General features: G+C 35.3%; 1 protein-coding gene across 3 annotated transcripts in view; it reads left to right on the top strand.

Annotated features, from left to right (window-relative positions):
* HSF2 (heat shock transcription factor 2) overlaps window positions 1-21,584 on the top strand; it is a 37,409-nt gene extending 15,825 nt beyond the window's left edge. The window contains exons 2-13 of one of the 3 annotated variants that reach the window (XM_060114924.1): window positions 278-386; window positions 797-924; window positions 1,781-1,905; window positions 4,109-4,184; window positions 7,461-7,522; window positions 8,431-8,518; window positions 10,277-10,425; window positions 10,845-11,084; window positions 11,738-11,843; window positions 17,260-17,313; window positions 20,054-20,135; window positions 20,571-21,584. In XM_060114924.1, coding sequence (XP_059970907.1) covers window positions 278-386; window positions 797-924; window positions 1,781-1,905; window positions 4,109-4,184; window positions 7,461-7,522; window positions 8,431-8,518; window positions 10,277-10,425; window positions 10,845-11,084; window positions 11,738-11,843; window positions 17,260-17,313; window positions 20,054-20,135; window positions 20,571-20,863 — 1,512 coding nt within the window. In that variant the 3' untranslated portion in view covers window positions 20,864-21,584. The other 2 variants (XM_060114925.1, XM_060114926.1) reach the window with 2 other exon arrangements.
* Window positions 21,585-25,715: the final 4,131 nt, after the last annotated feature.

The following is a 25,715-nucleotide window of genomic DNA, read 5'->3' as shown; positions in this document are numbered from 1 at the left end:
GAAGAATGGAAATCTTTCTAATATTTAACTATAAAGTTTGATGCAGCTTTTGGTTTGATACATACTCCTAAACTTTTGAGATTGACATCAAAAAGTTTAATTGCAGTTTGGAGTTTAATTGAAATTTGTAATTTAATTGCAGTTTGTTTTTGCTGATATTAACAGGAATAAAATGATGGTCTGAAGGTGTCATGGAAGGACTGCCAAGTTTTGGGGTTCATATGTATCACCTAATTTCAGAGGATCTTAACTAATTGACGTTTTCAATTTTTTTCAGAATGGCCAAAGTTTTCTGGTTTTGGATGAACAAAGATTTGCAAAAGAAATTCTTCCCAAATATTTCAAGCACAATAACATGGCAAGTTTTGTGAGGCAACTGAATATGTGTGAGTATGGATAGCAGTTTAATTGAAGTACTGTCATCAGTCACTGATTAAACCATTTCCCCCATTAGGATGATAAAGGAAAATATATATTCCATAGAAGCACCATTGATTTTTTTTTTTTTTTTTTTTTTTTTTTTTTTTGCGGTATGCGGGCCTCTCACTGTTGTGGCCTCCCCCGTTGCGGAGCACAGGCTCCGGACGCGCAGGCTCAGCGGCCATGGCTCACGGGCCCAGCCGCTCCGCGGCATATGGGATCCTCCCAGACCGGGGCACGAACCCGTATCCCCTGCATCGGCAGGCGGACTCTCAACCACTTGCGCCACCAGGGAGGCCCCACCATTGATTTTTAAAGTTTTTACTTTTGTCTATTTAAAATTTTATTCAAAATCTGAATTTTGAATCTTTTTCAGATGGTTTTCGTAAAGTAGTACATATTGACTCTGGAATTGTGAAGCAAGAACGAGATGGTCCTGTTGAATTTCAGCATCCTTACTTCAAACAAGGCCAGGATGACTTGTTGGAGAACATTAAAAGGAAGGTGAGCTATTGTTAACATGATTTAATTAGGGCATTAACATGTAGTATACTTGGCCAAGACATATTTCATTTGTTGAAATTAAGAAGGTACTGAAATACACAGGTTTTCTTGTTGGGACAACTTAGACTAATAAAGCTTTCATTATTTTGCCCTTTATTTTTTTTTCCCTCTGTGCTCCACTGTATGGATGGCTCAGTCTTTAAACACTTTTTAGAGGAAAGGAAATGTTTACATTCTGACTTAGGATAAGGAGTCATCTATATTGTGATGGCTCACTCCTTATAATTTAGCTTAAAAAACATAAGTTCCTACTAGAAAGTCAGCTGTCTGGAGGGCCTTTTTCTTTAGTTCACTGCTGAATATCTAGTGCTCAGAATGAGTCCTTATATATAGTAGGAATTTAATAATACATTTTTGAATGGATGATATGTTTTGCTGAAATAAGATATTTTGACTAAATTCACAAGGTGGGGTGAGGGGCGGTAAAAGGGTAGTGGGCCATGAAAGAACATGGTCTTAGCATGCAACTATTCTGCATAAATTTAATTAAAAGTGGAATGCAATAATAAATAGGCTTGGGGAAATTACAGGGAATTTGACAGAAGGAAATGGAAACAAAAAAAAAAAGCCCTTAAGTTGCTCCTGCTCATGGAAACTTTTCCACATTAAAAATAAATAAATAAACTGATTATTCCTTATCCTCTCTTTGAGCTATGAAGTCTATTCTTTTCCTGGGCTTTTGGAACTAAATCTCACTTCCTGGACAGGCTACAAAAACGTCTTATAACAGGGAAGTTTTGAATTATAATCAAGGTGTTTAGTATTTGTTTAATTTCCTACATTTACTTTTTGAAAGGTTTCATCTGCAAAACCAGAAGAAAATAAAATTCGTCAGGAAGATTTAACAAAAATTATAAGTAGTGCTCAGAAGGTTCAAATAAAACAAGAAACTATTGAGTCCAGGCTTTCTGAATTAAAAAGGTAAAGTATTATTTCCAAATATAATCCTAATATGGGGGTTGGTGTGTATGTGTGTGTGTTGAGGTTTGGAGGTTGGTGCTTTAAGTACCTAGATTACATTGTTGAAGCCAAGATCAAAAGCCTTTTTCTTAAGTATTGATTCCCTTTATTTTTTATTTGTAGTCATAAACTTTACCCCAATATTGTATTTTCATGATGGGGTCGAAAGAATATATAAACCTTGTCAGTCAAAACAATTTGATACACAAGTGTTACTGATGAAATAATCATTAAGTTGGTGTAGGAAACTATGATTCTACTTAGGTTGACTTTCATATGTTTACACACATATGAGGACCACAAGCCATACTACAGGGACTTCTCTGGACCCAGTGGACCCAGTGGTTAAGACTTCACCTTCCAATGCCAGCGGTGTGGGTTTGATCCCTGGTTGGGGAGCTAAGATTCCACATGCCTCATGGCCAAAAAACATAAAAAAACAGAAGCAATATTGTAACAGATGCATAAAGACTTTAAAATTAGTCCACATAAAAAAATCTTAAAAAAAATACCACATACGTTACCTATCCTTTCTTTTATAGAAGTTTCTTAGGACATTTTCTGTGTGGCCTATCTTTTAGCAAAAAATAGGACACAAAAAATAGGGAAAAAAGGACACTAGAGACTTGTCCTACTTGATACTTACTTTACATAGACTTGGGAAAGTGATATTCAAACCTTTTATCTACAGAAAAGTGCTGTATTTTGTATTACTACAATTTTTGGCACCTTTATCCTAATGCCACAGTAACAACTTGTGTATAGAGTAGACCTGTATTACTCTTCTTAGTAAGTAGTTGGAATTCTCTTATAGTAAATAGGCGCCAAGGGCTTAAGAGTAGTTATTTTATGTATTGTCTGTCCCATTTCAATTGTGGGATGTTAGTTTAGCTATTCTTAACTCAAGTATCTTCATTGAGAGTAACCTTGGACTTTGATTCTCTCTTTAAATAATCCTTAATTTGAAGCTTGCTCGTTTTGCATGTTTTATTTAAGCACTTATGTTGGTTTACTCTATGTACCTTGTGTCTGTTGAAGTGCCCTTTGACCCAGTTCCTTGAATCTCAGATTTAGCTTTTAAGGAGTGGGATCCCAAATTCATCCTGTAAGTCTTAGTGGTAACCATTCTCCTATTTATCTTTAGTAGGCAGATGACAGTATCTTTATATTTCTGAGTCAGAAAAAGTACAGTAGTTATTCAGTAAGTATCAAAATCTTATTTTCTGTGCCCTCTATATTTAAATTCAGTCCCTTTTGTAATAGTTTGGATTGAGGAAGATGGCTTTTGTGTAAATTAACAAAAGAGCAAAAATTAGAGCATTTGATAGAGGAATTATCTTTCAGGCCTTCTTAAAATTATCATTGCTGCTAACATTTAGTAACTGCAATTTCATTGGAAGATGGTGAATGAAGAAAAAAAAACCATTACTGCTGGGCATATAATTGGTTTGTCATGTATTTAGATATGCTTTTTAAAAAACACATTTTTAAATATGCTTTAAAAAAACCAAACATTTATATGCTTGTGTTTGAGACAGATCTTTAGACAGTTTTAGAGTCTTATAGACTTCAGCTCGACATCAATACTTATCAAATTGTGTGTGTGATCTTGGGTAAGTCTTCTCAGTTCTCTGAGTCTCAGTCTCCTCATCTATAAAATAGAGATAATTCCTTTCTTGACAGATTTTTAGAGAAGTTTAAGTAATACACATAAAATGTTTAGAATAGTGCCTGGCATAGCAAGTGTTGGGTAAATGTCATTTCCCCTTTAAGAATTGTTTCCTAAGCACAAGTCCTGAATTCACATGGTAGCCGTAGTTGAAAAGTTAGCTTATTTTTTAAACAAGAAGTAATGAAGCAGATTGTCAGAGGAGTAAATGGCCTACTATGTATGGATGTAAGCATAAATCTTAAGTTTTCGTGCATACATTGCCATGAGTAGAAGATACTACAGTTATGAAGAAAGAGGTACTATAGTTATGAAGGAAGGATTCTGGAGTTGTGTCAAGATTAGTTGCCATTCTGTGTAACTGAACCAAAGTTTTCCTAGTCTCATAAAGATATATAGTGAAAACTAGTTCAAGTCTGGTGTTCTTAAAGATATTGAGGTCTGGCTTATCTGACTGAATTTTTTTATTTTTATTTTTCATAAATGGTAACATAGTGAGAATGAGTCCCTTTGGAAGGAGGTGTCAGAATTACGAGCAAAACATGCACAACAGCAACAAGTTATTCGAAAGGTAAGCTTTTTTCTCTGTGACTGTAATCTGCATTTGTTTAATGAGTACCATTTGTGACCCCCCCAGGAATCTCTATTGAGTAGTCAGTAATTGATCTTTGTTTCTTATGTATTGGGTACACAGAAGTAAAACTATGAAATCAAACAAATTAAGCCAAGTGTTACATATTCTTTGTAATAAAAGAAATTTCTTATTAGCTAAATGTAGTCATTCCATACTTCCAGATAATGTTTCATTAGCTTTTAGTAACATTTTTTTGCCTGATATAACAACTTTATTATACTTCATTCTTAGGAGTATAATCAATATACTACCAATTTCTTACCATTTTGTATAAAAGACATAGCTTTACTGTGGGATTTTTTTTTGTTTTTTGTCTTACTATTTTTTATTCTAAAAGGCATAGATATGGTCTTGGAAGGTAAGTGACTAATATTTTCAAATCAGTTGGATCAAATTATGTGTTCAAAAAAATGAGTTATAAGTGTATGCCACTATTAGTATGTGCAGAAAAGCAGTTAATATAGTGTTGTAAAATAAATCCTAGATTTTAGTATATGAGCTGAAAATTACTGGGGGAACAGAAAATCTCTCTGCTGCAATTGTGTCCTTGTGATTTAATCTTCTCATATCAGCTTTCATATGTTAATAAGAGGTGAAACATAAAAGTAATTAAGGCAGCTATTTTTTGCTCATGAGTAAACTGGACTAACTTTAAGCAACAGGTTTTATCGGGGAGGGAGGGTGGGAGAGCTTCAGTTTGTTCCTAGTCAGAGGCCGTTAGCTAAAAATAGTGTTATGACTGAAAGGATATGGGTGTAGTGGAGCAGACTTGGAACACAGAGATGAATGGTAGCTGTAGCCTTTGGCCCATAGTCAAAATAGGTATACTGATTTTTAGAAATAAGTATGCAAGTGAAGGTTGAATGTAGGATTCAACTTTAAGTGTTTAGTCTAAGTACATGTATTTTTAAAACTTCCATAGTTGATTCCAACTTGAAGCCCTGTTTAAGAATACCTGATTTTAAATGATAGGTGTACGTTAACCTGTGCTTTATTTTTAAAATCTGTTAATCTTTTTCAGAAAACAATGTTTTGGTTAAATACCAACTCACAATACTCCATAATTTGTTGGGGTTTTTTTCTTGAAAGCAAGGATAGTTGGTAAAATACTTATTTAACATTTCAGTTTTTCATGAAAGCTAACGTTCTTTCTGCTCAAATTTGAGTTTGAATCTATGTGTTTTAGCGGGGTTAGGGAGTTTACGTAATGCATGATGACAGGTGATAATTTTTTCTCTATTCCTGGAATTTGTTTCTAATTCTGCCATTTACTGTTTGGCCTTGGATTAATTGGAATAATATATGGGAGGTGTCTGTTATAGAACTTGTCAGCTAAAGAAGTCCAATGATGAAAATGTTAAATGCCTCATCTTCTCCTTCAGGAAACGAACTCTACAACATAATGCCAAAGTGTCAAAAGAGAACTGAAATACACAGCAAATTTCAGGAGAAATTTAGCCAGAGATTCATGTTCTTGTAAATTCAGCCAACTAATGTTTTACGAATTTTCCCTAACACTTTTTTATAAATTAACAAAAGTAATTGGACTATTTCATAGATATCTTTAAGGTTAAATGTTGTCTTTTCATCAGCTGTCAGCATTTTCTTTTGAATAAGCAATTTAGTGGCTAACCTCCTTTTCATAGACTCTAATGCTGTCTAACTCTTCAACTAAAATGTCTATATTTTTCTCCATGGCAAAGTTAATACTGATTGTAAGGCAAACCATTTAGTAGCCTCGTTTGGGGGGAGAATATACAATATTAAAACTGTACAGTGTGTATTTTCAATGGACAATTCTCTGTTTTAATTACGTAATTATATTTCATAAAGCTTGTACAAGGAACTCTTCTGTGGAGTCTAAATAGTCATCAGTCACTTGGCCTTTATTCATAACATCTCAGTGATATACTGCTGCTTTTTTAAAATAAATTTTTAAAAATATATTTATATATCTTTGGGTGTTCATTGCTGCACGCAGCTTTCTCTAGTTGTGGCGAGCGGGGGCCACTCTTTGTTGTGGTGCTCAGGCTTCTCATTGCGGTGGCTTCTCTTGTTGTGGAGCACGGGCTCTAGGCACACAGGCTTCAGTAATTGTGGCATGTGGGCTCAGTAGTTGTGGCTCGTGGGCTCTAGAACGCAGGCTCGGTAGTTGCAGCGCACGGGCTTTGTTGCTCTGTGGCATGTGGGATCTTCCTGGACCAGGGTTCGAACCCGTGTCCCCTGCATTGGCAGGCGTATTCTTAATCACTGCGCCACCAGGGAAGCCCCTATACTGCTTTTAATAGTTTACTTTTTTAACTCCTTTAGGCAGTATAATTTCAAGGCATACCCTAAACCAGTGGTTCTCGCATTCACATCAGTATCACCTGGAGTTCTTGCTAAACAACACACGTTGCTGGACCTCATCCTCAGAATTTAAGATTCAGCAGTTCTGGAGTGAGGCAGAGAATTTGCATGTCTAAAAAGCTCCTAGGCTAGTGCTGCTGGTCCATGGACCACACTTTAAGAAACACTATCATAAAATATGAAGGATTGTTTGCATGTCTTGATCTGTTTAATAGTCTTTTTCTAAATTTAATCAGACTTTGAAGATTAAATCAGCTTCCCGTGATTGTCAGCAGGAAGCTTTGACAGATGTTCAGTGTCTCAATAATAATTTTTCTAGAGTTAGCCAATAAACTTTTTCTAACTTGAAAATACTAAGATCTATTCTGAGAGAGTTGGCAGTTTCTTTTGCCTCTAATTGTATTACCTGGTATAAGAAAAATATCTGTCAAACATCAGTTTTCTTTTCTGCATCATAATCTTCTTGAAAGAATTTTAAGTAAAAATAGGGATCTGTATCCAGGCATGCTTGGTACTTATCATCAAGACAAATAATTGAACTGAATATTTGATAGATAAATAGGTGAATGGGTGGGTAGGAAGCTAGATATATAGATAGATATATGAGTAAATGGATGTCCTAGGTACCTCTACATCTTAGGTAGCAGCAACTTTATCACAGTTTGTTCTTCTGCCTGGATGCTGGTATATTTCTTTAAATATCATTGTAAGATGCATCCAAATTTAAAATGTTAATATGTGAGAAATTATGTGACTTAGAATAGAGGACATACAGTACCTGCATTAATTTTATAAGACTTGTAATATAGACTAAAGAATTAAGAATCTATGATGGAATATTTCTTATTTATATTTTCCTTTTAGATTGTCCAGTTTATTGTTACATTGGTTCAGAATAACCAACTTGTGAGTTTAAAACGTAAAAGGTAAGATTTTATGATAATACATTTTGACCTATCTATAGACAACCAAACATGTTAGAATTTAATCATGAATGGTCTACATTTGCTGAGTATATGCGTGTTGTCCCAGATGAACAGTCCTCCCTTGTTAAATTATACTTCTAACATTTCAAGAGTGGTGGTGTTTCCTACTATTGTCATGTTGCTGTTTTTGAGAGATTAGGATAGCCTAAATGGTCGTTTTACATACATACGGTTTATAAAGAGTTCATCTTTCATTCACATTAGCAAATTATTGTAGCATTAGAAGGCCTCAGTGAGAGAAACTCTTAAAAAGAGGATACATGCTGAAAAAAGCATAAAAGATTTTTACTTGATATCTCATGTTAATCCACTCACAAGGGTCTTTAAAAACCTGTACATTGACCATGGGTTGTGATACCCATAAATGTCAGTAACTACCTTTGTCACAATTAAAACATAAGAAAAACAGTGGACAAAGGAATAGTTAGAAGGAGAAAAAGATTATCTTGTAAGGCAAAAGATTTTAGCAGAGCTTGGTTATACTTACAGCTTATGCTGTAGAATTAACTCTACTTCCACTGAGTCTTTGTGATATTACCTACTTTCTACTATGTAAGTACCATAAAGAGTTATATAGTTCAGTCAGCAATGAAGTATATTTGGGGAGAGTAATTTATAGTGTTTATTATAACAAAGATAACGCAGAAGAATGGAGAAATAAAAGCCGTAGATACACTCATCCTGCATACCCCTCCAAAAAGGTAATCGTTTTTAAGAGTTTCTTGTGTACTGAAATTTTTTATTCATTATTAAAGTGAGTGTGTTTATATGTGGCTAAATTATTAGAAGCAATTTAAACTCCATGTATGTTTGCTCACTGAACTTCATGTATATCTTCTGATTTTCAGACCTCTACTTCTAAACACTAATGGAGCTCAAAAGAAGAATTTGTTTCAGCACATAGTAAAAGAACCAGCTGATAATCACCATCATAAAGTAATTTTTAAAATTCTGTTTTATATTTATTATCTCAAACTAAATTTTATTACAGCATTATGTCATGCATTTGAAAAAGTTTAGTGAATAATCTAACTGTTCATCCTCCAGCTTTTAAAAATCATGACATTTTTTATCATTTGCTTTAGATTATTTTAAGAAATAAACTATTACAAATATAGTTGTCTCAGTTGCCTGTTCCCAAGTTCATTTTTCTCTCCCTCTCCAGTCTCCCCTGTCACCCAGAGATAAATCACTATCTTGAAGTAGTATATATCATTCCCATGGCTATTTGATGTGTGAATCCATGAATAGTATTTGGTATTATTTTGCATATGTCTAAGCTTTATATAAATGATATTATTTTGTACATATTTTGCAGTGTGGCCTCTTCCACTTGGTCTTGCTTTTGAGATTTATTTATTTATTTATTTATCTTATTTATTTATTTATTTTGTGCGGTATGTGGGCCTCTCACTGTTGTGGCCTCTCCCGTTGCGGAGCACAGGCTCTGGACGCGCAGGCTCAACGGCCATGGCTCACGGGCCCAGCCGCTCCGCGGCATGTGGGATCTTCCCAGACCAGGGCACGAACCCGTGTCCCCTGCATCGGCAGGCGGACTCTCAACCACTGCGCCACCAGGGAAGCCCCGCTTTTGAGATTTATTAAACAGAGATTTAGTTGATCTTAACTACTATATGAGATTAATTGAATATTATGATAATGTAATTATGCACTTGTCCATTGGTTATTTTAAGTTGTTTCCAACTTTTATTATAAATGTGTACAGACCTAGACTCTTTTACTGTAGCAATTTCAAAAAATATTGTTGTTTACCTTCATTTTTTCACAAGCTCTCTGGGTAAATTGTCAGACTTATACCCAGAGGCAATTAGTTGAGTCCAGACTTCTTTTAATATCTGATTATCATTGTTACTTTCAAATCTTAGAATTCTAAATACTGCTTTAGATTTATTATTAAAGTATTGAGTTCTCAGGCAAGTCAGAGTTAACCTGACATCTGGTTCCTCTTCCCACTGTTTAAATAATCAAGCATACCTGTTTTTAGGATTGAAGACTCATGTAAATAGGTGAAGATTTCTTAATTTAACTTGATTTGCATCTTTTGCCTCTATATTATCTAGAGTTGAAATTGATAGAATTTTCTATTATAATAATGACTAGTTTGCTTTGGAGAATTGAATGTTTGTTTATTAGTGTATCCATGGTCTGAATATAGCTGTAGCTGAATTTAAAAAAATAATAAAATGCCAGACTGACATTTGGCTGTGGAATAGTTGAAGTGTTTTTTCCCCCTATTAAAGAAACCATTTAATGAGTAAGAATAAAACATGGCGTCAAACAGAGTAGCTTGAGATGAAATAATCCCCATCAGCCCAGTGGCCATCTGGTTATGTTTGAGATTTCTGCTGAAGTCCTAAGACTTTTCTACTCTTTGGGTATAAAAAATGCTTTAAAATTTGAAGATCTTTTCATAGAAATATTCTGAGGTGTGTCATCTTTAAGGTCCCTTACAGTAAAAGAAATAGTTAAGTAGCACGCAGATAATACATCCCATACCTCTGTAAATTGGTACTTCTAATACCAATTTAGTGTATAAGTCCCATAAGGGCAGAAAACATACCTGTTTTGCTTACCATTGTATCTCAGTGCCCAGTTAACATTTTTTAAATGATATGTTGTTTGGTAGTCAAAATAATTTCAGTTTTTTGATATATTTTCTACCTGATTTTTTAGGTTCCACACAGTAGGACTGAAGGTTTAAAGCCAAGGGAGCGGATTTCAGATGATATCATTATTTATGATGTTACTGATGATAATGCAGAAGAAGAAAATATCCCAGTTATTCCAGAAACTAATGAGGATGTTATATCTGATCCCTCCAAGTAAGCAGATTGTGAAATAAAATTTTGAAAGTATTACTCTTTTTTTATCAGAGATCTAAATTTAAAACTACTTTATTCTTTGATAAACTAATATCTGACTCATATTTTAATTATTGAACTGAAAAATTAAGCCAAATTATTCAAGCACATAACCCCCCTCCCTCCAGCGAAAAGACTCCCAGCAAAAAGTAATGAGAATTCATTCTTATTTTTAAAGTTTGGAGTTAAAGACCTTTAATTGATTCTTTGTGGTCTTATATTGTATGAAGTATCAATATTTTTCATTAAACTACACACCCAAGAAAAGCCTTTTGACAGGCGGTTTGGGGACAGAGTTTCCATGGAGAGTGACTGGATAGGGTGAATTTATTGAATTAGTCTGAGAATGTAATTGGTTATTTCTCATATTGCTGATCTAGCTGTAGCCAGTACCCTGATATTGTCATTGTTGAAGATGACAATGAAGATGAATACGCACCTGTCATTCAGAGTGGAGATCAGAGTGAACCAGCCAGAGAATCCCCAAGTTCAGGCAGTGATGGCACCAGCCCTCTCATGTCTAGTGCCGTCCAGCTAAATGGCTCATCTAGTCTGACCACAGAAGATCCTGTGACCATGATGGATTCCATTTTAAATGATAACATCAATCTTTTGGGAAAGTGAGTCTCATGTAAAGGTTGTCTAAATTTATATGCTTTCTTTGTTTACTTCACATGTTCTTTTTCTCTTTGAATGATTTTCCTTTCAGGTTATGAACCTATGTAGTCAACCTTTCTGTTCTGGTTAGTGCTGAGCTCTGCAAATGGTATTTTGAGAAAGATTTAATTATCCCAAGAGCAGTCTTGGGATCTTCTTGTCAATTCCTCAGATTTCTGTAATGAAATACTTGTTTTTGAATGTCTTAAAAGTGTGTGTGATTGTGTGTATTTGTGTTTTTATCAGGACTGTGGAATAATACAATCTCTATGAAGGAACTTACTTTATAGCAAAAGAAAACTAGAAGTTAGTAGCAATAACCAATAGTAAGAGGTTAAACATTTTATAATTTATAGTGTAGAGGAAAAAGATAAATCAGACTGGGTTATTGCAGAACCTTTTTTCTTTAAATACTAAAGTTTTGTATAAAGGCTGTGGGTTCTCAATTAACCAAGTTTTTTTGAATCCTAAATACTGAATAGGATCTCTTAAGGTTAAGAATTGTAAGGATTCAGCAATTGCTAGGAATGTTTTGCTTAGCTAGACTGCAGTGTGATTTTAAACATAAAAGCAAGGAAACCTAATATTTGATTTTTTTAAAATCTTTTTTCCTTAGGGTTGAGCTGTTGGATTATCTTGACAGTATTGATTGCAGTTTAGAGGACTTCCAAGCCATGCTGTCAGGAAGACAGTTTAGCATAGACCCAGATCTCCTGGTCGATGTAGGTACTTTGAATATTCTTTGTTGTACTGGCAGTTTGTGTATTTATGTATACTATTTATAAATCAATGCATCATATTCTTGAATTCTACACTGTTTTTGCAGTTTATTTTTTAAATGAATGGTTTTGTTTATTAGAATGAACAGATGGGTTCAGGAAAGTGAAGGAGGGTGATCACTATTCGTCTCTGAGTAGAAGTTCAGTTAATCCCTGTGTAACAACATATCAACTCTGTTGAACAGTACTATTAAATCCAGGTCTTGTCTGGACTTGTTGCTGTGTTATGTTTTGCTCTAGAGTAAATTGTCATTGAATAGAAATCAGTGGAAATAGTATAAAAACAGCATGGAGGCACTTCTTAATACTTTGGGAATTAATGTTTTTCAGTCAAATGTATTATATGTTATCATATTTAAAAACTTTTTGTATTGAGTCCTAAGATTCCCCTATTCCAGTTCTCACCACCACCTATATGAACTTGATTCCTATGTTGTCTGGACTTTGAATCCTTGTCTATCGTTTCTGGTACTAACCTTGGTCTCTTTTCTCTTGTTGCTACCGCTCCTCTCTCTCTTACCTAAAGCTTTCTATGTGGCCTGGTCTCATCCAGATGAATCTTGTTCTTTTCCCTATTTCCATTTCCTGTTGTGAACATTTTCTGTTGTGTTCTTTTACTTGAAAAGTTTTGTTGTTCTTTGTTTTGCATTTTTTCCTTAAAATACAACTTCTCTCACATCAGAAGATTCTACAGTTTGTCAGTGTCACATGACTATTATTTTTTCTAAATCATCAGTGCCTCACAGGATGGATTTCACCTTCTTTGAAGATTTCCTTTCCATGTTACTCTCTTATATGAATTCAACATCCATGTTAATGACCTATTTGGACTTGTTTAACAGTAACTTGACAGCCCTTCTTGATTCTATCAGCCTTTGTCCCCAGTCTGAATCCAGAGACCTTTTAGAATATCTCTCCCTTAGATCACTTACGAAGGAAATAAAATCCTGTAATTCTGACTCTACAAATCCTCACAGTCTTCAAGTAGGTCATTTTAATTTAACTTTGGAACACTTATCACGTTCTTTTGTCCTCACGACCTTATCCAGCTAACACTTCCCTATTCACAGAGCATAATTCACTACGCCCTGGTACTCTCATCAGCTGTGGAATCTCATATCCTTTCTTCTTAGAGGAAGTACTTCCTTTTTAAAGCCAGTTTGTACACCTGCCCCCCCACCTCTCTGTTTTTCTCTCTCTATCCTTGATCTTTTCCAACTGCCTTCAGTGGGTACAGATGATCTCCATTTTGACGTGTTGCTCTGCTCATTTACCATTCTGCTTCTCTAATCCTTTTACTACAAAACTGTAGAAATGAGTGGCTGTATTCATTACTTTTTTTTTCACTCTATATTTCTTTTGAAACCCTGGATTGTCTTGCTTATTTAGCCTGTGCTAAATTTAGCCTGTGTCTTGGTATATCCACTGTAAGTAGCCTGCAGCTTTTTTTTTTTTTTTTTTTTTTCTTCCTCCAAATTAGGCCACTGGGCTAGTGGAAGGAGGTTTGTTTTGAATCAGACAGATTTGGGTTCCGTTTTTGGCTCATGTTACTTACTAGCTAAGTTATTAATTTGGGAAAGTTAACCTCTCTTACTCAGTTTCCCCATCTGTTAAATATGGCTGATGCCTGACATGAAGGGCTTTTGTAAGGATTATAAGTAATTAACACTATTACTATTTAACACTATTGATTTTCTACTGTAGAACTTTTCCTGTTGATTTTAAAGGCACTGGACCTCTTTGTTCTCTTCCTATCTCCCTAACCATTCTGTTTCCTCTAAGAGCTTTTCTTTTTCTTGCTGTCTTCTACTTGTGGATATTCCCCAAGGTTCCCAGACTTTTATCCTGTTTTTTCCTACCTCTCTTTTTTCTATCCTGCCTCTCTGGTGGGATTTTGGCTTGTAGGATTGCTCTCAAATGTATTTCTCCAGCTCTTAATATTTTTTAAAGTAACCTTTGCTTGAATTCTAATTCCATGCCTTTAGGATCATCAGTTAGATCTTGCTTTAAATTATTTGTGTTTAACACCAAACCTTTGTTTATTTTCTAAACTGGCTACCTTTTTAAGCTTTATTTTCTGTAGTGGTATCAGTATTCTGTTTACCCACACAGGATAGTAATCACAGTAATCTTGGTTTCTTTATCTCCTTGTTCACCAAGCCTGTGTATTTTCCAAAATAACATTCACAAACCGTCCCTAGTTTCTATTGGGTTGGCCAGAAAGTGCCTTCGGTTTTTAAGTAAAAATAAGACAATTTTTCATTTTCACCAAGAACTTTATTGAACAACGTGTTCACCGTTTTGTTCCACTACCTTCTGCCATTTTTCATACACCTTCATAATTCCATCTTCCCAAAACTTTTTTATCTTTTTGAGCAAAGAACTATTCCAGGTGCCTTTTACAGTCTTCCAGGGAATTGAATATTTTTCCATTAAGAGAATTCTGTAAAGATCGAAGTAAATGGAAATCTGAAGGTACAGTATCTGGTGAATATGGCTGATGAATCCGAACTTCCCAGCAAAGCTGTAACAGTTCTTGCCTGGATATCAAAGAAACATGTGGTCTTGCATTATCCTGATGGAAAGATTATGAATTTTCTGTTGACTAATTCCGGATGCTTTTTGTCAAGTGTTGCTTTCAGTTGGTCTAATTGGGAGCAGTACTTGTTGGAATTAATCATTTCGTTTTCCAGAAGGAGCTCATAACAGAGGACTCCCTTCCAATCCCACTACATACACAACATCACCTTTGGATGAAGACAGGCCTTTGGTGTGGTTGGTGGTGGTTCATTTCACTTGCCGCACGATCTCTTCTGTTCCACATTATTGTATAGTATCCACTTTTCGTTATTGTATGGTATCCACTTTTCATCACAATTTGTTTTAAAAAGGAATGTTTTCATTACATTTAAGTAGAGAATCGCATGTAGAAATATGTTCAAGAAGGTTTTTTCACTTAACATATGTGGAACCCAAACTTCTAAGCAATTAGCATATATATTAACATAACAAACTTCACAGTGACTTTCAATGCTCAATTTGAATATTTTGAATATGTCAGCTATCTGCCACGTGGTATAATGTTACTTGTTCTAATTAATGTCTCAATTTGATCGCTGTCAACTTCAACTGGTCTACCCAACCGTGGAGCATCGTCCAGCGAGAAATCTCCAGCACGAAACTTTGCAAACTACCTTTGACACATTCAGTCAGTCACAGCACCTTCTCCATACACTGCACAGATCTTTTTGTGCGTTTCAGTTGCGTTTTTACCTTTCTTGAAATAGTGAAGCATAATATGCTGAAAATGTTGCTTTTTTTCTTCCATCTCCAATATTAAAATGACTATGTAAGAATTCACCAATTTTAATTTTTTTTTTAAATGCACGTTGATATGACAGCTGTCACAATACAGTCTAGCAAGATTGTTTCAAATGAAGTTAAAGACAACTAAGTGCTACTAGAGCCATCTTACAGAAAAACCAAACGAACTTCTGGGCCAACCCAATATTTTCACTGTTGTCTCTCATCTAAGACCTTCATTGTTTATTTCATCCTTGAATTATGGGGTATTGTCACAAATAAAAAATCTACCCATGGGTTGCCTTGTTCTCTGAGATGGCAAAGATGGTAAGAACATGTGTGAGTAATAAGTATGCTGAGAAGCTCATGGGTTCTTGCTGAAGAGGTCAGTACAAGTGACCCAGTGTGGAATCAGTAGGAGAGACTCGACCTTAGAATTCAGCCGTGTCAGCTCCTCATACATGATCTGTTTTCCTACTTGAGACCATGCGTCTGCTGGGAATACATGAAGGTATCCCGGAGTCAGTGGGTAGATGGATTGGGGCAAAGAAGGAGTGAGGAGTTTATACTGCTGGTCCTCCTCAGATGCCACTCTCAGTAGGGACAAAATCTGGTCAGACCTCTGAGGCAAGTACAAGCTGAACTGGTAGAGATTGGCAGTGATGTATAGTTACCTACTCTTAAGAAACTGAGTCTCTTCCTCTTCATGGATCAGTAGGAGGAAAAGTTATGAAAGGAAGAAAAGTTAATGAAAGGAAGAGCTGGGGATATTTTTAGGGCTACAATGAATGTGGAACTTTAAGGAGAGGAATCAGTGTTTAGAGAGGGTAGAGGAGCCTCTCTGCATTTCATTCTATCCTGCAAACCATTTGGTGTGCTCATTCTCTTAAAACGCTTTAGTCAGTATATTTCATTACTCAGGCCACTCCCAAGTCTCTTATTGCTGACAGAATGTCCTGTCCATTCATTAGCCTTGCCTTACCTTTTGAACCTTATGTATACAACTTACTATTCAACCCAGAACTTCTGCATTGTTTGGACTTGTCATCTTATTTGTAGAACTTACCTCACAACCATTTCTTCCTCTCTGTTGTTGCTAATGCTGTAACAATGTACTCCTTCATCCTCTCCTTTCTAAGTCTTAACCATTCTCCAGGAACTACATGTCACATAGTTTTATCAAGACTTTTTGTTTCATCTGAGGGACGGGGTGTGTGTGTGTTTGTCTGTTTTCCTTTCTCTTAGCTCCTTAGTACTTTTGAGCCCCACCACCCATTATTATTGTAATACTGGATTGTATCTGATCATATGTTGCTATTTGATGTTATTCTTATTTTGCCTTTTAGATTGTAAGCTCCTGGAGAGCAGGAATAGTGTCTTCATCTTGTATTCTTCATGATGTCAATTATTTCTTAGATGCTCAATAAATCCCTGTGGACTGGATGACTTTGAAGCTTATGACATAAACAAAAGTTACGTTTGTAAAGTGGCTGGTCTGAGGAGTGCAGTAAGCAGTAGGCAGTGGTCTTTGCATTTATGGCTTCCCTTGCTAGGTGAGGTGAAAAGAACCAACACGGAGTTAAGCCATCTGGTCAGAGGGCTCTACTTGAGGTGTAATTTAGGAACCACTGTCATAGAGCAGATTCTATAAATTTATCACATAATTAGCAGGTAGTCAGTGAAGGCTCTTGTCAGGGCAAGGGACTCAGCCCTGGGTGCCACTTAAGGCCAGAGGCTTTTAGGGAGGAAAAAATAAAGGACATGAAGGAGAGGGGAGGTGGGGAAAACCACTGTTTGTCTCAAGTGATTTACCCTACTACTTTATAGAATAGAAATTCTTAAAACAGCTAATGCATGGGCTAGCTTGCTCTGCTTTTGTTCGTTTTTCTTTCCGCTTTCCTGCTTTTCTCTTCCAACCTTGTTTTACTATATGGAAACTTCCTAGTGCAGGAGCTACATCTCTTCACCCAACATGGCTGTATAGAAATTTTGAACACACAGTTAATTTTTTAAAAATATTTTTTAAACTTATCATCTTTCTTGTTTGGTCTTTCAGCTTTTCACTAGTTCTGTGCAGATGAATCCCACAGATTACATCAATAATACAAAAGTAAGTTTTAAATCGTGTTGCTCAGGACCCGTAGCTGTAAGAATTTGAATAAAGTCCTAGTAAGGAGAGAGCAGTATCACTCCCAGTTACAAAAAGCATTTTATATTCTTACCTAATACATGTGATCAAGATAATAAAATTCTAGATGAAAAATTAGCTTTTGGTTATGGGGTGAATCATTGCCCAGTTCTTCTGTGCCTTGTGCTATTAAGTACCAGTGTGAAATCAGCCCTCAATGTGCTGGGAGATAAACTGAATAAATTTGGCATATTCAGGTATATCACTGAAAAAAAATATGATTATTAAAATATGATTTCTTCATGTTCTGTGTCTTCATTTTACATTCTTATTCCATCTATAAATAACTTCTCAGCATTTTTTATTGAAAATTTAAGGGTACCCATATTTTAAAATAAGTTCCTTCATTTTATTAGCGTACAGTAAAAGCACAGGGATTTATACTGTTTGTAGGTAAGGTGAGTTGAAACAGTGAAGCATGGATTTTGGACTTTTTTTTTTTAAGTAATTGTTTTATTTTCTTAAATGTATAGTATCTGCAGTTGGGATTAGCAGATGTTAACAAATTCTTTAGAACTGGTTTTTAATGAGTAATAAGAACAATGTGAAGGTGTTAGAGCAGACATTTAGAAATCATTCTGTTTCATTGTATAGCTTATTGTCTTGAGTAGGTATATACTTCATTTATCTTGTATTTATACCAAATTGTTCTGTAATCCCTGTTTTTCGTTGAATAAAAAGGTAAATCAGCTCCCCTGAAATGTGAACAAATTCTAGATTAATGGAATCAAAATTTAATTTTTATTCGTATTCTTTATAGTAAAAAATGAACACATATTGAATAAATATGAGGTATTAGAGTGAGGAGGTGGAATTTTTCTGACCATTGTCATGTGTGAGGATGGCCTGACCACATTTTCTACATTTTCAAAATTATAGCCTGGGTAACTTAAAGTTGAAGGAATTTGTGAATTTTTGAACTAGAAGGTTGATTGTACATTCAGTATTTGGATGATTTATATCAGGGGTTGTCATACTTTTTCTGTGAAGACTAAATATTTTTGGTTTTGCGTGAAGCCAGGTGTTCTCTGTCACAACTAGTCAACTGCAATTGTAGTGCAAAAGCAGCCGTAGACAATACATAAAAGAATGAGTATGGCTGTGCTTCTGTAAAACTTTACTTTCAGAAACAGTCGGGATGCTGAATTTGGCATTTGGACTATAGTTTGGCTAGGTTTATATTATAAAAATCTGTGGACCATGTCAGTACTGTGTTTCAATAAATATATTATTGAATGTTAGACCTTAAGTTGAATGAACCCATATCATGCATTCATTTAGTGAATGTGCTGTACTGTTTGTTTATTGTTAGACATTGAGTCGTTCTCTATTCTTGAATCATCTCCTGTTCCCAAAAGCTTTTAGAAATAGTAGTTTAACAGCAAGTTTACATATTGCTCTATAGTAGTATAGAAAAATTAAAATTGAGAGTGATTTCTTTATCATAGTTTTAGAATCTAGATTGTTTTTAAATAATTGACACATCAGCTGTCATTCCCTTGCTCCTGACAGGTATTATGTGACATGTATTACAGCACTCTTTACTAATGAGTCAGGATGCCTTATACTCCTCACTATAGCAGTCTAAGTGGTCACTACTAATAAGCAACAATTTGTATGGGAGATGAAATCCATTTGTCGTCCTGGTTCTCATATGCTTTTAGAATAACAACAGTGGCATCCTTGGAAAATACCTATTTTAGGAAGTAGAAAAATACAGAAGGTATTATTTCATTAATGTTTATTTATTGTGAATGCTAAATGAGAAATATTTTAATGTAAATTTTGGGGGAAGTTTAAGTAGTTTTTATTATGTCTTGGAGTCATTATTATCTATGAAGCCTGGAAACTTGTACTGCTTAATTTTGTGATGAATATCAGGGAAATTATAGGAATTAGTATGTTTGTTACATCATATATAATTTACAAGTGTGCAGATATCTGGGACTTACAGCTATTCAGGAAAAATTGTGAACCGCAGCACCTCAGTTTGAACATCGTTGAAAAGAGCACTGAAGAACTTAACATTTAAAGATTAATCCCCTTACAATCAGATGTAAGGAGAGAAGACAGTGGTTCAAAGAAGCAATTTAAATGACAGAAAAGAATTGAAAGAGCCAAAAAAGGAAATGAAGAAACACCACCTCAACTTTGAGGCTTCCAAATATAGGGATAAATAGTTTGAAGGATGTTATCCTGAGCTACTGTAAACGTGTTCACTTATGCTAAATATTCTGTTTGTGAGTGAAAAGAAATGTGTAATATGTTTTAAATCAAAGCTGTTTAAAATGAATTTAATTGTTTAAAGAATTATCTCTTCATTAGCAATTAGAAACTAGCCATCTTTGATTCATTACCATCTTCTACTCTTGTCAAATTCTGTCTGTTCTACTGTTGAAATGCTCCCTCCTTTTCGTACTTAGTGTCATCCTAGTTCGGGTTCTTTGTTTCATCCACCTGATGACAGCAGTAGTTTTCTTAGCCAGTTTCACTACCTCTACTCAAATCTCTTTCTCTCCCTAGTTCATCTTTCCTGATGCTCCCCTTTCCCATATCTTTCAGAGAGTGTACCAATATTCTTATACTGTACCAATTTTTTGCTATTTTTCAGGAACATATAAAATACGAGACAAGTATTTCTATATTATTTTTTCTCTTTTAGTCCGAGAATAAAGGATTAGAAACCAAGAGCAATGTAGTTCAGCCAGTTTCAGAAGAGGGAAGAAAATCTAAACCCAAAACAGGTAGGTGTAAATGTAGTATTAGTTTTTTTAAATAAAGGTTTCTATGTAGAAACTGTGGGCCAAGGAAGGTTTTGCCATGCTTAACAATTGAACACAGATTTGTATTCGTCTCAGTTCTATGCATAACGTATCGAGGTCCCAGGATATAAAGGAAATTGAATTGGTGAGGTAATAGTTCTTAAAGATTGTCATTTTTCCCCCCTATTTAACTTCAAGAGAACTGAAAGAACCCTCAGTTCTTAATTGTTGAATAAAAGTATACATTTTCTGACTTGTACATTTTTAAATTTACTGACACAAAGTGTGATATTTCTTGTTTGGCTATATAAGGGTAATGATTGCACATATGCACATCTGCTTCTGTTTTTTCCACCATATAGCTTGAACTCTATATAAGCTGGTGTTAAAAGATCAGTCTTCTTATCTTTGTTATAGATAAGCAGCTTATACAGTACACTGCCTTTCCACTTCTTGCATTCCTCGATGGGAACCCTGCTTCTACTGTTGAACAGGGGAGTACAGCATCATCAGAAGTTATGTCCTCTGTAGATAAACCCATAGAAGTTGATGAGCTTCTGGACAGCAGCTTGGACCCAGAACCAACCCAAAGTAAGCTTGTTCGCCTGGAGCCATTGACTGAAGCTGAAGCTAGTGAAGCCACACTGTTCTATTTATGTGAACTTGCTCCTGCACCTCTGGATAGTGATATGCCACTTTTAGATAGCTAAATCCCCAAGAAGTGGACTCTACGTGTATATATTCATCAAAATGATGAACTATTTATTTTAAAGTATCATTTGGTACTTTTTTTTTGTAAATTGCTTTGTTTCGTTTAATCAGATACTGTGGAATCAAAAGCACCTTTTGCTTTTCTCACTAACCACACACTCTTGCAAAGCTTTCAGATGTTACTCAGCTACGTAGGTACATAAGATTTGATGCGTTAAATCACAGTATTGGCATATCTTTAAGTTGGATTCAAATGGCCATTTTTCTCCAATTACAGCAAATTGGATTTGTTTTTTACATGTATGTTCATTAACCCCAGTTAAACTTTTTGTTTGTTTGTTTTACTTGTTGATGCTGTCTTGTTTGCATTGAGTGTAAGTCACTATAACTAATGGTAGAACTCGTAAAGCTTTCTCTGTTCCAGTTGCTTTTATTAAGTATTTTTCACTTGACTTCTTTATAAAACTGGGAACATAAAGTGCCTGTATCTTGTAAAACTTCATTTGTCTCTCTTGGTTCAGAGAAGCTCATTCATGTCCAACAGAAAAGGCAATGTGTACTTGAGTGCTTGCTGTCTGATGCAGTCGCAGCTCCATGTACATAGAAGGGGGGTGGGTGCCGTCAGCCCATCCACCTCGCTGGACTAGTTTTAAGTAAAAGTTTTCTGGTTTGTTTGTGTTTTTTTGAAGCATAATATTTAGTAAAATAAATATAATGAATGTTGCGTACTAGTGTCTGTTATGTGTCTTATTTGTAGGTGACGTCCATGTGACAGTTTCTCCTTTTCATAGGAAGTAGACAGACTTAAACTGTAAACTTTGTCTGTTGGCCATTATTCTTAATATGAGTCATACCAAGATCTTTGTGCCTCATCTCAGAAGATAGACTGTGTATTGCAACAAGGAAGAAATTGAATGCCTCCAAATTCAAAAATTATGCTGGCTTGCTTTCTATGTTGCTAATAAAGAACTGAGAAAAGTATGCTTCCAGTTGTCCCAAATTAGGTAAGAACATTATCACTGGATGCCAAGGGCCTATAATTTTTGCCCTGAGAGAAGAAAAGAGAAACAGTTAAATCACTTCTTTCCTTTGGAACACTTGCTCAGAAGAATTAGAGAGACTTAATGCAAGGCCAGGGCACTATCACTTGAAGAATTGTACCTTCAAACAGAGGACTGAAAGCAGTGAGCTAGTATCTGAATATTTTCTAGGGCAGTTGAATGAGGAATTGCCAAGATGGCCTTCCTGTTGGTTATAGTCTCAGTATCTTGGAACTTCTCTTACTGTAAAATTTCAAGTAAAGCGTAGCACAGAGGGATAAGAAACCCTTCCTTAGCAGATCCTAAAATACTTGGCTCTGACAGTGGGATCCTGGTGAACTAATCTAAGAACCCAGAACAGTTTTCTGCATAAGCTTTAGAGGTCACTTTCTTAGAGATTGTTAAGGTGTGAAGAGCTTAGAGACTGAGGAGAAGATAGCTTCAGAGGCTTTTTCTTTTTCGCTTCCCTTCCTCACTGTGGGATATGATTAAGTTTCTTCTCCTTTGGGGATAACTCTAGAAGTATTTAAAAAATAATTTTGAAAACCTTATACCTCCTAGTACTTTTTAAGGTGATACTTAATTTTTTTCGTCTTAAGTATTCGGGAAGAATTTAGGATAGTGTTAAATACTGCCATTTTAAAAAATAGTTGTTACGTGCTTTTAAATGTATCTGAAAGAATCTAAATACCATAGTGATTTGATGTTCTTCATCATTCATTCCACTTCCTCCAAAGAATGTTATTCTACTTTTATTATGCGTGACAGTCATACATTGAAGATAATTGTTGCACTTCTCTGCAACTAAATTTGGAACTGCATCCTGTAACCTTAAGATTCTAGGCATTAAAGTTTGTCTCCAATTATAAATACACAGTTGATCAAAACAGTACAAACGTATGTGGCCGAGACTGTTAACTGATTGCTGAACCATTTCCTATCATGCAGTTAGATTATTTCCACCTTTGTAAACAGGGTAGCTATGTAATTGAATTCTAATAAATCAGGAAAAGTGATGTTCAGAACTTGCAGGTCTGGTCTGTGAACATCTCCCCCATGCAACCCTCCTCACCTTTTACCCATATACTAGCTTGATGCAGAGGAAGGAGTATGTGGCTTCTGAGTATACACACAAGAAGGAAGAAACCTGGCTTCCTGAATCGCTGCTTAGAGGAGAGGCACCCATCAATCCTGGATATTCATTTAGACTTCAGGTGGGGCCGGGGCGGACAAACCTTCATTATATTCTGTCTCTGAATTTTGGAGGACTGATCTGAGGTTTTAGTGTTTGCTAATAGAATATAGTCCAAATTTTGATGAACTGTTAAACATACAAAGTAAAATTTTACCAGAAATACATCTTTTTGTGGGGTGAACAGATCTCAGGGATTTTTTTTCCCCCAGATGTTTTATTATCTGGGGGTAAGTTTATATCAATATAATAAGAGCATCAATTTTTTTTGTTTTTATAGAGTCCTAAGAAACTTTTATAATATAAAAAAGAATAGAAGGGATTTTGTTACAGCAGTGTCACTCAATTATTTGAAGTCCTTCAGAATTCACTAAGTATTTTAAAATTTATTAGCTGGTAGTTTCATTAGATCATCCTGATTCAATTTCATTGAAAGAAAAATGATCACCTAAGGAATTTTTAAACCAGTGTTGCTCTCTTACCAATATTTAAAATTGTCTCTACTTTTGTGTTTAGTGGTTTTATCCAAAGTGCCTTGGTATTAAGATTCAGAATGAATTAAGAGGTATTATATATCCTTTGTTTTGTCAGATGTGAAAAAATTGTTAAGAGGGATGATGCCTTGTCCTGAGGCATCTTTTCAGGCACATCAACTTTAGGAAAATGTACGCATGGAAACTGAAGATCTGGAAACTGAAGATCTGGAAACTGATTCCTTTAAAAGTAACCTAACTTGTGTTTACTGCAGGAAGTCTGTGTGCTGTTTGGAAAACAAATAGCATAGTATGAATACTTTAGAGGGTACCCCTCATCTTCATCCCACCTCGAAGCTTCTTTTGCCTCAGTGGGATATAAGTAGGCCCACAGGAGAGCCTGTGACTTAGAGCTAAGTGTTCTTTTAGGGTGTGTCACTGTGTTTCAGAGGGATGGTGTATACTCAGGAACTTAGAGGCTGAAGTGTGAGAACAAAAGGTCCATAGACTGGGAAAATGACACATGATGAACATACATAAAATGCTACATTTGAGAATTAGAGCCTAATTGAATTATCAAGCATACATGAAATATTTTGAGAATCAGTTGCATATTAGGCCATAAAACAAGTCAATTTTCAGGGAATTGGTTTCAAACAGACTAACTACAATACAAATAAGCTAGACCTTGACAATTTTGAGGTGTACTGGCATGATATTTTGTAGTGCCCCTCAATTTGGGGTTACCTGATGTTTCTTCCCATTAGACTGGGATTATGGGTTTTGGGAAAGATCATAGAAGTGAAGTGCCACTTTCAACACATGAAAGGTAAATGCTATCAACCTGATTTTTCACTGCTGCTATTAACCTTGACTTACTAGATTGAGCCCAAAGCTTCTGTAATACCTCTTGTGCAGTCTCAAAACCAACCCAAGCAGCCCGATTTTGGACTTGTCAGCCTGTGTAATTTGTACACACACACACACACACACACATACAAACACATACCCTATTGGTCTCTCTGGAACAGTACTAAAAAGGGTGTAACAATGGCCAAATAGTGACAAGTTGTCTATTTAGGTCTTCTGCCCATTTTTTGATTGGGTTTTTTTTTTTTCTAATATTAAGCTGTATGAGCTGTTTGTATATTTTGGAAATTAATCCCATGTCAGTAGCATCATTTGCAAATAGTTTCTCCCATTCTTCAGTTTGGCTTTTGTTTATAGTTTCCTTTGCTGTGCAAAAGCTTTTAAGTTAAATTAGGTCACATTCGTTTACTTTTATTTCCATTACTCTAGGAGACGGGTCCAAAAAAGTGCTGCAATTTATGTCAGTGTTTTGCCTGTGTTTTCCTCTAGTGGTTTTATAGTATCTGGTCTTACATTAGGTCTTTAATCCATTTTATTTTTATATATGGTATTAAACAGTGTTCTAATTTCATTCTTTTACATGTAGCTGTCCAGTTTTCCCAGCACCACTTAATGAAGAGACTGTCTCTTCTCCATTGTATATTCTTGCCTTTGTCATAGATTGTCCACAAGTGTGTGGGTTTATTTCCAGGCTTTCTGTCCTGTTCCATTGATCTATGTGTCTTTTTGTCCCACTGCCATACTGCTTTGATTACTGTAGCTTTGTAGTATATAGTCTGAAATCAGGGAACGTGATTCCTCCAGCTCCAGTTTTCTTTTTCAAGATTGTTTTGGCTATTTGGGGCTTTTTGTATTTACATACAAATTAAAAATTTTTTTGTTCCAGTTCTGTGAATAATGCCATTGGCAATTTGATAGGGATTGCGTTGCATCTGTAGGTTGCTGTGGGTAGTATGGTCATTTTAATACTGATTTTTCCAAGCCAAGAACATGGTATATCTTTCCATCTGTTTGTGTTGTCTTCAGTTTCCCTCATCTGCATCTTAAGTTTTCAGAGTACAGATCTTTTGCCTCCTTAGGTAGGTTTATTTCTAGGTATTTTATTCTTTTTGATGCAAAGGTAAATGGGATTGTTTCTTTAATTTCTCTTCCTGATATTTCATTGTTATGGAATAGAGCATTTTATTATTATTATTTTTAATACTATCTATCTTAATTGTCAGAGAAAGAAGCATCAGTTGGCCACTCAGGGAAAAAATGCCTGGAGGACACAGCA

This window comes from Mesoplodon densirostris, chromosome 12 (assembly GCF_025265405.1).
Source record: "Mesoplodon densirostris isolate mMesDen1 chromosome 12, mMesDen1 primary haplotype, whole genome shotgun sequence".
In the NCBI taxonomy this organism is placed as follows: Eukaryota; Metazoa; Chordata; class Mammalia; order Artiodactyla; family Ziphiidae; genus Mesoplodon; species Mesoplodon densirostris.
Note: the sequence above shows the minus strand (reverse complement) of the source record. Positions and strands in the feature narration are given on the sequence as shown.